Raw genomic sequence first — 14,372 nt, 5'->3', positions numbered from 1 at the left:
GCTGCTGGATTCCCCTCCTCACAGAGCCACTACAATACAGCTCGTCTGTATTGCTGCCTGTCATCTCTCTGTCAGTGTTTCTCCTACATTCACTGTCACTATCTCTCCTGCTCTGCTGCTTACCCATTGCTATTGTTTTGCTTCACATTGCAGAGTTTCTGCTTCAACATACTCAAAGCTGTTTCAATTGCTCCTTCCTATGGCTGTCGAACATTTACTTAATTCCTAAGCTAAAAAAGCTAAAAAAGCTAAAAAATAAGCAAAGACAATTGCTCAAAAAGTGCTTTTTATTTCCTGAGTCTAACGCTCTCCTTTTTTACCTTCTCTAAAGAGAAGGCAGACTTTACCAGTCTCTCTTTTTTTGGCTCACCTTATGTCACTGTTCAGGTTACATTGATGGCAGGCACACCAATAGGATCACTCAGTACGTTCTTTTATTGTTTTCAATGGCATGTGTTTGTGGGTCAGAGGAAACATAGTGGTAATTTTAGTGTCATCTTCATGAAGATGAAATTATAGTGAATCAGGTTTCTTATCTGAACATTATTGCTTTCTTTGATACTAGGTACAAAAGACACACTAACTATTTTGTATTTGCTCTTGGATACATCAATCCTATTGAACACATTGTCACTGTTTCCCCACTAATATAAATTCGAATGTGTTTGTTGATACCATTGATAATATTTATTTACGTTTCTGATGCCAGATGAATGTGGCCTGCAATGGGCACATCCCAAGTCTCTAAATTGTCGTTTCCTCGCTCCTCGCTTGTACCAGAAGTGGCTCTGCGCCGCCATAATGAAGGCCGTCCCAAATAAACTCAAGTTATATAATAAAGTGTTTTCTGATTCACCATCTGGTTAAAACACTTTTTACAACATGTACCGTCCTTTCATTCAGTCACAGTCACGTGAGGCTGATCGTTCCTGACTGTCGGTTTGATAGGTTATTTAATTTAACCTGAAACATTGAGCCTAAAACAATATTGCAGTGTTGAAGAAAAATCATAATCATATTGTGTTATTTTATAATGAAGTGACAATCAGAATTTCGAAACATACAAACGTATATAATACAAAAATAAGACACATGATCAGCTGTCAGTCGGCTGCAGTCATCAGAAACCGCTTCACGTGACGCTTCAGAGGACGTCTCGTCTCTTAAAACATATTTCCTTGCGTCTTCTCTCACTTGGTTTCCTTGCATCTCTTCATGCATCCCTGGTGGGAGGGACTAAGACGCAAAGAAAAGATGCAAGTGAGGGAAACGGGGATGCAATTGCACCCAATGTACATAAATTACTCACAGGAAGTTCAGTCAAAGGATTGTATTTGAGTTCAGGGTGGGCATCGGTGTCCTGGTTCTTATAATCAGTTTTTACTGGTAGAAAAAAAGGTTCTTCAGCAAATTCATGCTGGTTTCAGTGGGTCAGTCTGTTCCTTTTTTTTTATGTGTCACCATTATTCAGACCTGGTAAAATGTAAGTTAAACACTCGCTCCAAGCTCCAAACAGTCTCAACTAAACACTTCAAGATCGCTGTTTCAGTTTGTGGAGTTGGGTGGAGGGTCATTGTTTGACTTTATTTTTTGCCATATGAATCTTGTGTCACCTGAGCAGAGAAGCAGAACAAAGGGAGAGAGAAAGAGAAGGATGGTCTGACATTTTCACTAGAAAGGGCAGCGAGAGAAGGCGACACGCCAAGGTAAAGAGGCCACTAAAAGAGCACCTCCGTGTGTTGCACCATGTGTGTGTATTAGAGTAGCCTGTAGTAGATTTTCAGTTTGACTTCTTTCCTTTCTTCACCCAGGGGCATGGGCTGTGCAAGAGGCATCCAAAGACCTACTGAAAAGGTCAAGTCCCAGCTCTCTCTGTCTCCCCGCTTAGTGTGAGCACTGTGATCAGCACACAGGGGAGTGTGCACAGGTTGCACTGTCAAAAGCTATCCGCTAACCCGTTCATCACTTGTTCATCATGTCTCCATTACACCTATATAGGTGCTATATACATACTGTTCAAGTAAAAGTCTGCATGCACACTGCCTTATGGCTTATAAACAAGCACTCAGGAATCCCGTACGCTTGTGATGTAAACTCTGTGAGGTCGACCCCCCCCCAGCGAGTCCCCCGGCTGCAGGGACGCTGTGAAGAAGGCTGGAGAAAAGGCTGATGCTTTCGAGGCTTGGAACAGAGCTGAACTAAGCTCTGAAATCAGCGCACACTTTTATTGGTTATGAGACATATCAACAACAAGGTTACGCACTCACTTTTTGAGGAATGCAGTATTTAGCCTACTAAAAGATAAGACATGTAAATGTTGATAACATTCGGTTGGGCCAGGGCCAAGCTGTGGATGTAGACTTACTTGGACGCTGATATTTTCTTTCTCTTAAGAATAACATGATGAATAAGACAGAGGAGATATGAATCACAACACTTCACATCACAGCCTCCACATTAGTGATCCTGTTGCCGTAAAGACCCAAAAGCTCCCAGACTCTTTGGGTCGTAGAGTCAGAATTCTGGCTACGATGAGTCAGTGCTATTTTCGTTCCCTTTGGTTCAAAGGCAACTGTGTGTGTGGAGCTGGAGCTCTAAACTAGCACTAGTCTTGGCTTCAGCTGATTTATCTGTTGTTGACAAAATGCCATGAGTGTTCAGACACAAACCCTGCTCTTTTCTATGACGCTTGTAATGCAATATGCTGTGGGGGGATCGAGGACAAGGAAGATTTGTGAAGGCCAAGGAGGAGTTGTGTGAGCACCAACAGGATGTTCAAATGTGCAACGTCATGCTTTTACATTTAACAAATGCTCCTGTATTGCATTTCCAGAGCTTGCTGAATGAGAGTTGTTTGTGCATGTGTACAGCTGTGTGTCTGAGTGCAACGACCATCTTGACATTCGCACCACCTTTGATCTGTTTCTTTGATAAATCACTGACATGATGGGGTTTTTTTTGTGGAGAAAGTGCTTTGAAAGTGCCCTCATTGTTTCTGTCTACTCTTGATACATTTATAAAATAGGGCGAATTAAAATACAATGGGCTCAGAAAAAAAAAACTGAGACACGAATAAAACACCAGAAGTGTTAAACAAGACAAAACTATTTTAGTCTGATTGTTGAAAATAAGTTGAAGAGAACAGAATGTCTTGATGCTTTTCCTTTGAAAGGAGAAAATAAAAATTAGATTAACTCCTTGAATGTCTTGATGTGGATACGAGCAGTATGCACATATACAGACGAGTCTTAACTTCTCTTAGCATCGAGTATTTTTCTTTGAAACTAGGCAGCACAGGTATTTCCAGTCACTTTAAAATTCCCTCGAGCTTTCTAACAGCCTTGTGAGAGCATGCATCCAGGAAGCTGTGCCTCTGGGGGTAACACGTCCTTGCTGCCGCAGTCATGAAACTCACTTGGCATGACCGCCTCACTGGTGTGCTGCTGACAGCGCTGTCAGCTTTGTAGTGGCTCTCTGCCTGCAGCATGTGCATCATGTTGCACCTGTTGTGAGCGTTGTTCCCATTACTGGGACTGCGCAGTCTTAGGGAGCAAAAATATATAAAAAAAAGGTGTTTTGATCTTTACCTAAATGCCATTTTAAATCCTGCATCTCGGCATCTCTGAACCATAAAATAATCAGCACTTCAGCAAGTAAATCGTGCTCTAAAACTGGACCAATGTGTATTATATGTCCAAAAATGTTGTAGGAATGCATGGATCTGATACCGATGTCAGATATTGGGCCGTTATGGACTGAAATCATTGTATTGGGCTCTCTGTGACAGTGGGGATAATCTAGTCTAGTCAATTCAATGTTTCTGTCTGAATCTGAGTGTATACCTCATGTGTCAGCAACATGCCGTTAGACCCCATTGCTGACGGCACAACACATCAGCTGTCTGGAAGTATTTCACAAATGCTGCTCCAACAAGTGCTGCAAGATATTGCTGCTTGCAATATCTGCAAGGCCAATGTCTTGAGGGGTGGCAGTAGCACTGCGACTTATAGCACCATCAACTTCGTCTAGCACCTCCAGAGGCATCCGGCAGCGTTTCAGCTGCTACATTATTTTAGACAAAGAAGAATCCGTTCGTCCCTCGTTTGTTCAAGGTGAAAAACAAATGATGCAGAAATTGGCTATTCCTTCTTTTTGTTTAATATAATTTAAAACGTTGTCATCACACCGTGTAGAAGATTTGTTATTGTTGTGCGACTCTTAAACCTGGTGTGCACATCTTCCTGTTTTAACTAATTTAAATGTGCCTCACACAGTCCTGTCAGCCTGCATAGTGCATTTAAACATTGTCAGTGTTTTTGTCAGAGCTTCCATTATTCCTGCAAAAGGACTCATTTTGATCTCTGATTGTAGTCTCAGATGAATTGAAACAGGTGTGCGTTCTTTTTCTTTTTTTTTTAATGAATCAGCATTGTAAAGCTTCTGCTGACTCTTTCATCTAAAACAACAAGGAACAAGCACATCCCATGCACATGTTTGTTTGTTTTTTATGTATTGTTTAGGTTTGTTTTGTCTAGGCTACAAGCTGCGTGTGAATGTGTGTGTGTTTAATTTGCTGTTAGAGTGGGATGTAAGAATATGGAACAATAGTCTGTAAATATATGAGCTGTGTGTGTGTGTGTGTGTGTGTGTGTGTGTGTGTGTGTCTTGGAGAGAGAAAGAGAGGGATGCGAGAGGCTGACTCATGGACTCTTTGCTACCTGGTGCTTTATGCAAATGAGTGTGTTGACTTGTCAGCGTTCGATCATGAAAAACAATCCGTTAGCTGTCCGTTCCACCTCCCGCTATCCTTCTCTCCATCTCTGTCTCTCGTCCCCAAAGTCCAAAGTGTCTCGTTCCCATGTCCCTCGCTTGTCCCTCTCTTGTCTCCCTCACTTCTCTCGACCTCTGGCCCTTTCAACTGTTTTTTTTCCTGCCCCTTTATCCTTTCCATGTCATCTATCTTCAGCTCCTTGTTGCCTATGGCGATAGCAGCCTGAATCCTTACTCTGAGATAGATCTTGTGTATGTAGAAAATGAGACATAAGACATACAACAACGTATGTGTTGCGCACTTGGACACAGGAGATCCAGGCGTGCATGGTTTTTAAGAATTGATTTCCTGACAGCACTATAAATAGAGAAACACACTCTGATCAGCCGCACACTGCGTACTGCAGGCTATTCTAGTCCCCTACTGAATCAAATGTTTTCTTACAAACATATATACATGTATGTATGAAAGTCACAAAGCTTCCAGACATCATCAATGATAGTTTTATCTGAATACAAATTTCCCAAAAATGATTGTTGGTTCAAGATTTTGAGGTGGATGAAAAAACGTCAGAGCAAATGTTTTCTTCACAGGATCGAAAGTTTTCATGCTCTGAAATACTGCTTTATGAACATTTTATCAAAGTTATCTGTAAAGAATTGCAGGAGCAGAATGGTATTTCCTTGTGGTGACAATGCAGTGACCTTGAACAAGAGCTCAGTGTAAATGTGTAACAACATTACACAAAAAAGAATCACTGCTACGCATTGACTTGGACACGACAGACTGTTTAATACTCACAGTTTGCTTTGTTTTTACCTGCTTTTATAAAAAATACATGATCTATTTCTTATCCTCTTTCGGTTTCTCTAAAACAGTTGTGGGCCTTCTGTTTGTTTCTGTTTGTTATGCTTTCACCTTACTTTTCTCACATTTTCTTTCCCTCTATTAATTTAGCTATTTCTACCATGTTAATATTTCTAATAATTTATTTTATACACTGCCTGTCAAAAAAAAAGTCGCCCCCAAAAAGGTCACACACACTAATATTTCGTTGGGCCACCTATAGCTTTGATTACGGCAGCATTCGCCGTGGCATTGTTTCCATAAGCTTCTGCAATGTCACAAGATTTCCATCCAGTGTTGCATTAATTTCTCACCAAGATCTTGTATTGATGATGATCGCTGCGCAAAAGCCTTCTTCAGCACATCCCAAAGATTCTCAATGGGGTTAAGGTCTGGCCTCCATGTGTGAACATGATGTCTCTTGCTCCCTGAAGCACTGTTTCACAATTTGAGCCCGATGAATCCTGGCATTGTCATCTTGGAATATGCCCGTGCCATCAGGGAGGAAAACATCCATTGATGGAATAACCTGTTCATTGCTGAACCGGTCGTTGCTGAACCTAGACCTGAGCAACTGCAGCAACCCTAGATCACAGCACTGCCCACAGGCTTGTACAGTAGGCAGTAGTAGTTAAATCCAGGCGGCGACTTTTTTTTTGGCCAGGCAGTGTATGTTTAGTCCTCTTACCCTATTGTCTTGTATCTCTCCCACCCTTCCCCCTTCTTTCTGTGTGTTGCCTTCTTTTCTACCCGCTCATTTTGTCCTTCCTCCCTCTTTTGTTCACTCACCTCCTCTTTCATTGTGCTGTGATGCCAAAGATGCAGGCAGAAGGAGGGGAGAGTGCTGACTTAAACACAGACGCACAACTAGGCCAACACAACTGCCTCCAGGGATGTGTATATGGATGTGTGTGCATGTACGTTTGTATCTGTGCATCAGTGTGTGTGAGAGTTTGTGACAGAGTAAGACAGAAAATGAGAGCGTCAGATAAACATAGGCAGACACACGGAGTAATCTGGCGAGACACCGGTATAATTATACCTACTGTAAACAATTAAAAAAGCAACAACAGTTGCTAACCCAATCTTCATTAGGTAACAGGAAAACACAATGAAACAAAAAACTAAACAAAAATGGGATCAGTGACATTTGTCAGGGAAAGTTATGCCAGTCCTGCAGGATTGCTGATCCTGATGCTTTTCTGCAGGCGCAAACTACATTTGAGGCTTTACAGTGCGTACAGGACACTGACTCAGTCTAGACTACATAGTGTATTGACCTTCGCTGTAGTGTGCAGGTTAAGGTTTACCTGAGCAGTTATTGTTCCAGCTGGTGCTTGTCAGGTAAAAGTGCACCTTGCAATGTTTCATGTGAATGGCAAGTTGCAAGGCCCAGCAGCACAAGTTGCATTGCTGGTCAAATTGCTTGTAGCAAACTGATGTGTAGCGAATCATTAACCTGAAGCAGCCAGAGCATGTGTTGTAACTTTGTAACCGCTATCTTGCCGTCTTTAACTATTGCAGCTGTGCTCCAAGAGCTCAGTAATTAGTTTGAATACATTTCTAACAGACAAAATGAAACTACATGAATATATATTAATTTGTAATAAAACTGTAATTATTCTATAGTGTGGGAGATGGATTTGTGTGTGCCTTTGAGTGGATGTATTCACACAACTGTTCTTAAATGCCCATGACACTACACTACTGCTGCATTGGTGTGGCTTCACGTCCAGAAGTTAGAAATGCAGTGCTACAGTGAAACCATGCCGACTAAGCTACTGAATGTGTGTGTGTGTGTGCTTGTGTGTGTGTGTGTGTGTGTGTGTGTCTGTGTCTGTGTCTGTTTGTGCGCGGGTTCTTAGTCAGTCAATCAGTGGTTCATGCAAACTGGAACACACCAAGTTGTGTTTCAGGGGATAAATATGTCTTGAACTTGGACTCTGTGGGGTGTAGGATGCATATGTGTTTTGCATATGTGTTTGTGTGTGTGTGTGTGTGTGTGTGTGTGTGTGTGTGTGTGTGTGTGTGTGTGTGTGTACGACAGTCAGAAGTAGTATGTGGGTCTCCCTGCTGGATTTATTTTGTGTTTTTTGTATGTAGGAAAATTGTGTGTGTGTTTGTGTGTGTGTGTGTGTGTGTGTGTGTGTGTGTGTGTGTGTGTGTGTGTGTGTGTGTGTATAGATGTAGACTGTATGTATTATGCAGACCTAGGAGAACCTTGTGCTATAAATAAAACAGGGCTGCAGTGTGCTCAGTGGCGGAATAATCTATCTGACACTATGGAGAACGAGAGAGAGAGAAGTAATTGAAGAGACAGAGAGAAGAGCATAGAGAGAGAGAGGGAACGACAGGAAGGAATGAAAGACAGGTGAACATGTGGAGAGATAGAGCAACTAAAGAAAATGAAGGAATGGGGGCAGAGACTGAGCAGGAGTTGGAGTCAGATTCAAAAGAGCAGCAATGTGCGATGCCTGTTTCGATCTCTCTCTTCAGGCTGTTTTGCTTGTACTCCCCACACCTGGTGTGTGTTGTCATCATGGTTGAGGGTGTGTCTGCAAAATGTCAAGAAGCTGGTGACACATTTTTGTTCACCAGCAATTGCAGTAGTTATTCTGTTGACAACAATAGTCCAGTTGTTGGTAGATAAGCAGCTTTGCAAGGGTTTCTTTCAAAATTACAACACCTTCTGACAGAAATATAATTGTTTCTCGATTTGTCTTCTAACCAATGAAATGCTTAATATTCAAAGATGGTGCATACGTATGATATCATAGGTTGTTGAAGGACATATGGATTTGGAGTGTGGGTCAAACTAATCACATTATGATGATAATTAGCCTGCATTATACATTAGATCTAGCCATTTAATTTACATTTATCAACCAAACCACAGTTGTTGCTGTACTTATAATCTATGTTGTATGTAGATTATTGTGTGTAAACCTGTGTGTGTGTGTGTGTGTGTGTGTGTGTGCGCGTGTGTGCAGACGTATGTATGCAGCCATATAAGCATAGAAAGGTATGTTTGTTCAATTGTACAATCGTTCATGCATTTCCAAAGCTAATTCGTTGCCATCATGGGACCTTGAGACATTTTCATTGACCAGCAATGAAGTTGAAGACTGAAAAACAATTCTGTATTCAATCAAATATATATTCAAGCGTCCTGTCATGCCAAGTTTCTGTCAGTCAGCATCAAGAGCAAAAGCGTCATTCTAGAAACGTCTTTTTGCATCAGCATTGGTGGAGAGAGGATTTATAGAGGAGGCGGTTACTGGAATAGTTCAGGTTTGTTGTGTGGATGTCCCCACGTTGGAGCGTGTTGGTTCTATAAAAGCAAGCAAGTTTTAGGTGGACATGACATCCATAGTAGGGAGAGGCGATTATCAAACATAATTCTCACAGTCTTCCCACTACACTCCTCCTCTGGCTCAGTGTATTTCTGCACGCTTCATATAATCAGGGTTGGCTGTAAAGTTTTCACTTTCCCTCAGGCTTTACAAAAGGCCTAACTTTCATAACTCCTTTCTTTCCCATTTGATTGCTCTGCCAGGTTATGGAGCTGAAGGGTCAGATGATCCATGTGCCCGAGTCCTGCTCCCTGATGTTTCTGGGTTCGCCACGGGTTGATAAGTTGGAGGAGCTCATGGGTAGGGGCCTCCACTTGTCAGATATCCCGATCCATGATGCCACACGGGACGTTATCCTTGTGGGGGAGCAGGCCAAGGCTCAGGATGGCCTAAAGAAGAGAATGGACAAGCTTAAGGTAGAGTGATTATATTCTGGCTCTATCCTATTTTATATTGACTGTACAGGACAACATAGGAAAATTCAGTTTATTGGACCAAATACATAAATTCATCAATAAGCTCAAGAGACAGATAGATGTTTTGCTTCTTTGTGACTTCTTGTTAAAAGACAATTACTTTCCACCATCTGGAATATGTGTAAACTGTTTCAATTTACATTAAGCTGATCACATAGGAACTATCTTGTGTCTGCTATTGGTATAATGACTTGTTGTCAGGTTTAATTACCACTAAGCCTTACCAGCTACAAACAGGAGGCAATACTAAATGCCTTTGGTTGCCAACAACAAGAAAAAATGCAGGCTTACCTTAATCCCCTGCTATGACAGGCTCATATCAGTTAAGACCCGCCATCTCGTCTATTGACAACCAATCAAAATGACAACCTGTGACCATGGCATGGGGACACTACACACAAATATTCTGTATGTTTGGTCAGTCTTCCTTTCTGTTTTCCATCATGTGAGTTACGACACAGCTCAATGAAGCGAATGCTTTGTCTGCACTGACTGATTCGTAAAGGCTGGAAGAACGTGGCTCCTGGGACTTGCTAGTATAATTTGCTTTCAAAGTACCCTTGAAGAAGTCCCTGAGTTTTGACCCAATCCTATGCATCTGCTCACTGCAACGTTCTCTCACTGCAAATACTCCCCCAGGCCACTGTTATAAATAGCTATATCTTAGTTGGACTTGCTCACATGAACAATGGTATAGCACTGCATCAGACAGATTTGGCATCGTGAAGCTCGCCCACAGACACAATTAGTCATATACAGACACACAAAATAAAAATATAAATCAAATTAATACCCAAATACATGTACATGCACCATCAGTTTTAATTTGGTGCAGTACTCCCACATCATCAAAATGTCGTCATCGGTGGCTTCTCCAAAGCAAAGCACACAGAACAAAACCTCCTACTTTCCTTCTCTTGTCTCCTCTCAGGCCACATTAGAGCGGACTCACCAGGCACTTGAGGAGGAAAAGAGGAGAACCGTGGATCTCCTTTATTCCATCTTTCCAGGTGATGTGGCACAGAAACTGTGGCGGGGTCAGCCAGTGCCCGCTCGCAAATTTGATGATGTGACCATGCTGTTCTCAGACATCGTGGGTTTTACCGCTGTGTGTGCCCAGTGTACACCTATGCAGGTCATCTCTATGCTGAACGAGCTGTACACACGCTTTGACTACCAGTGTGGCATTCTGGACGTTTATAAGGTCAGTAGACAGAAAGACGCACACATCTTCTTTATGTCACATCGTAATACCTGTTGGGATGGGATGTTGGGACAGGGTATACTTCTGTGGGCAGTTTTCTGAACTGTAAATCAATGGGATATAATTTAAGGCATCGCTTAAAAATTATAGTGACTTTATTGGTTTATATGCACACCTTAGAAAGTGAAGTCCAGGAAGTGACAGTTTCCCAGAAATGTAGAGCCCCCTTTCCATTAAGTTTTGTAAGTGTTGCAGTTGTATCACAAGCTAAAGCTTTAGGATGTGTCTTTGTCTGTGTACTAGATGTATGTGTGTTGAGGGGACATCGATATGATTACTTAATCACCTTTCATGGGGTCAAAATAGGGACAATTGCACTTTCCCATTACCTAAATTACATTTTAGGCTGAAGACATGGATTAAGGTGAGTCAGGTTAGGTTCAGGTTTAAGTTTAGGTTGGGGAAAGGGAAATGATTAGGTTTTGGCTGGTAGTGGTTATGGCTAAGTTTAGAGAAGGTCTACAATGTAAGTCAATGTAATGTCCCCAAAGGTCATGAAAACACAACTGCGTGTGTTGTGTGTGTACTGTGTGTGCTTGTGTTGTGGAAAAAGTAACTGATTAATGGCCAGTCTGTGGGAGCTTAACAAAGATGTGTCAATATTGTCCATCTGACAGTGTGGCTTTAGGCCGAGTTAGTTTTCTCTACAGTGTGCCAGCTCCCTCCCCCCATTCTTACTTTCTATTATCACATCAGTATTTCTCTTCACTTTTACTCTTTTCACCTCTGTTTCTCCCCATCGTCACCTTCTCTCTCTCTCTCTCTCTCTCTCTCTCTCTCTCTCTCTCTCTCTCTCTCTCTCTCTCTCTCTCTCTCTCTCTCTCTCTCTCTCTCATCAGCAACATCTATTTGCTGCATTCCCATAAAAATGTGCTTTTCCTTTCCTTTTTTCCTGTGTTATATCTCAAAAATGTCTTGTGTCAGATGGAGAAAAGGAGGAAGCGTTACAGAGTGAGGCAGAGAGATTTGGTGCATTCAAGAGGGGATATGTGTATAGCAGTTAAAGAGCGAGTGTGTACGTGTAAAAGAGAAAGCAGGAACAGGAGGACAAGTTGAAGAGATTGAGGGATGCATATGTTGCCATTGTCATGGTGACTGTCGAGATGATTGTGCTGGTGGCAGGCCTAAATGAGTCCTAGTTTTCTTTTCCCCTCCTCTTTCTCCTCTTTCTCCTCTTGCGCTATATAATTATTTGTTCTTCTTTACAACGACCACGTCATCTGTTATGACAGCGAGCTCACTCCTTTAGCTGGAAATATGGGAGCGCAACCCTAAAAAAAACAGCATTCCTTGATTGCTTAGTAGACATAAATTATCTAGCACTGCACAACATGTCAAACATTTATGATATTCTTCATGGTTTCTTACTAATATAACACAATACACCTGTAAAACATCTGTACTTTTATATAATACTCTGAAGAAACCTGTTAAAATGTATCTAAAATATTTAATAAAAGATACATTGTGATGGTATTTCAGTGATCTTCAGGATGTATGCCATGGTGTCAAGAATAAAAAAGAAAAGCTTGTAGAATTTGGTTTTCTCGGCATCTCAGACTGGGTCAGAAGCAATACAAGAGGCTGTAAATGGCTTTCCTTCTCCAAATGCTCACCAACTCTGAGGTGAATGAGTCAGGCCGAGAGAGAGAATTAAACTGTTTTTCTAATGTTACAAGAGGAATGAAGGAGTTCTTTTAATTTACTACTCAACGTAGATGTTATGAGTGATTGAATGGATGGCTTTTTAGTTTCACAGTTCAGCTAAACCACATTTATTCACTTCAGTTTCTGCCCCTTTGCTGTTTCTCATTCAGATCGAAACAATAGGCGATGCTTACTGTGTGGCAGGAGGACTTCACAAGAAGGTTGATAGTCATGCAAAGCCAATTGCACACATGGCTCTGAAGATGATGGAACTGTCTGAGGAAGTGCTGACACCTGATGGGAAACCTATCAAGGTGAGTTTATTTATTTTTTGTGTAACACCGATCCACTGCTAGTGCATGGAACCTAACCTAATGATCTTAAATCCGATTTAATTAAGGGTAATGACGTCAGGGATTGGTATGTTTGTGTGTGTGTGTGTGTGTGTGTGTGTGTGTGTGTGTGTGTGTGTGTGTTTTCTGTTCATGCATTCCCAGAACTTTATCTCTGTCTGCCATTTTATATGTAGTCTATTTTATTTCACATGTTTAAATGTATTCCATTTGTCGGCCTCCATTTATTTTTGGTGCAATACTCTGTCACCAATTGAACTTAAATGAGCTGTATTGCTCGTTTGATGCCTGTATGTTTTGCATGCTGAGTCTCTGAGTGAAAATGTGGCTATAGCTCAGGATTCCATCTGTAAAAATAGGTAAATTGTGAGTCCAACTACTGATTATCTAACTAACATAAGTCTGATGCATCAATTGAAGCCCCGAGTTTCTTTGACACAACCGAGCAGCTGATTGTGACTGATTGGGGTGTTTGTCTGTTTTTTTCCCCCCCCATTTCTCATTTAACATTGTGGCTCCTTTATGACCATGAACCAAAAGTACAATCAATCACCCGCTGAGCTGAATCACACAGATTGTTTTCCCCCTATACCAGAATGATAATGTGTGGAGCCAGACCTTTCTTTCTGTGGAGATAGGTTTGGCTACGAGAAAGTAATTTACGACATTTTGGCGCTGGATGATGGGGAAGGATTGTGGGAAATGATATGGGTCTAGGTCAGGGATCTCAATCTCCAGATGGTTGAATGCCATTTTAAAGAATGGATTAATTTAATCTTCTCAATGATTTTCAAAATAGAGACATGGATTGAGAAAAAGTTTACTTTTAGCTTTGTGTCACTTGAGGTGCTCCCAGAAATGACATTAACAATTCTTTAGCATTCCTCCACTATTCCACATATCCCATTGTTGAACACCACTGTGTGCAGTCTGAGGGAGACACGGACTGAGATTCAGATTGAAAGATGTAGTGAATTAAAGAAGCAAAGCATTGTGCAGTTTTGGATTGAAGCCTCTGAGTGTGTTAGTTTTGTGATTGTGTTGAGAGAATACGATGTATTCACACATGGAATCGACTATTTATGTGCAGTGTGCATTTCAGTGAACTTTCAGTATGAAAAGTTTTGCACATTAGATGTCAATTGTCATTTCACATGACAAATACCATAAAATCACAATCAACCGTAGGGGTACACACTACTGTGAATATTTATCCGTGTGCGTATCGGTCCGTTCGTAGGGATGTTCTGAGCAAGTTTTTTTCAATGGCTGAATCTAATAATTGTTGATAAACAGATCGTATCTGATACATTGACATAATCAGTACATTGATCAGTGAAAATTGTGATTATGTGATTGAATTGTGATGTCTAACGGTTAATGTGTCTCCTGATGAAGCAATCAGATAGAATAAGACTTATCACTGCTTCTTTTTTTCTTCTGGTTGGTTCATCTGACTAAAGATGAGAACCTAACTCCTGAATGCTTTGTCCACTGATCTTTGTCAAAGAGAAATAATGGATTTTTCCAATGCAGGTAGAACAGAGTCCATCACTCGTGCAACCAAATCCTTCTTCACGTTCACACACTTACACTTTCACTCTGATTTGCAGTGAAATGCTTCACTGTGGAGCCTCTTTAGTGTCCGTGGATGTGTCTTCA

At 41.3% G+C, this 14,372-nt stretch overlaps 1 protein-coding gene across 1 annotated transcript in view; it reads left to right on the top strand.

Moving 5' to 3' along the window:
* Positions 1 to 14,372, top strand: part of gucy1a2 (guanylate cyclase 1, soluble, alpha 2) — a 39,189-nt gene that overhangs the window by 14,698 nt on the left and 10,119 nt on the right. Inside the window, exons 5-7 of the mRNA XM_068584736.1 lie at positions 9,174 to 9,386; positions 10,378 to 10,650; positions 12,528 to 12,671. Of these exons, the coding sequence (XP_068440837.1) occupies positions 9,174 to 9,386; positions 10,378 to 10,650; positions 12,528 to 12,671 (630 nt within the window). The remainder of the gene's footprint in view (positions 1 to 9,173; positions 9,387 to 10,377; positions 10,651 to 12,527; positions 12,672 to 14,372) is intronic.

Source organism: Clinocottus analis, unplaced genomic scaffold, assembly GCF_023055335.1.
Source record: "Clinocottus analis isolate CAN_PGR_092001 unplaced genomic scaffold, fCliAna1.0.p SCAF_2, whole genome shotgun sequence".
Taxonomy (NCBI): Eukaryota; Metazoa; Chordata; class Actinopteri; order Perciformes; family Cottidae; genus Clinocottus; species Clinocottus analis.
Note: the sequence above shows the minus strand (reverse complement) of the source record. Positions and strands in the feature narration are given on the sequence as shown.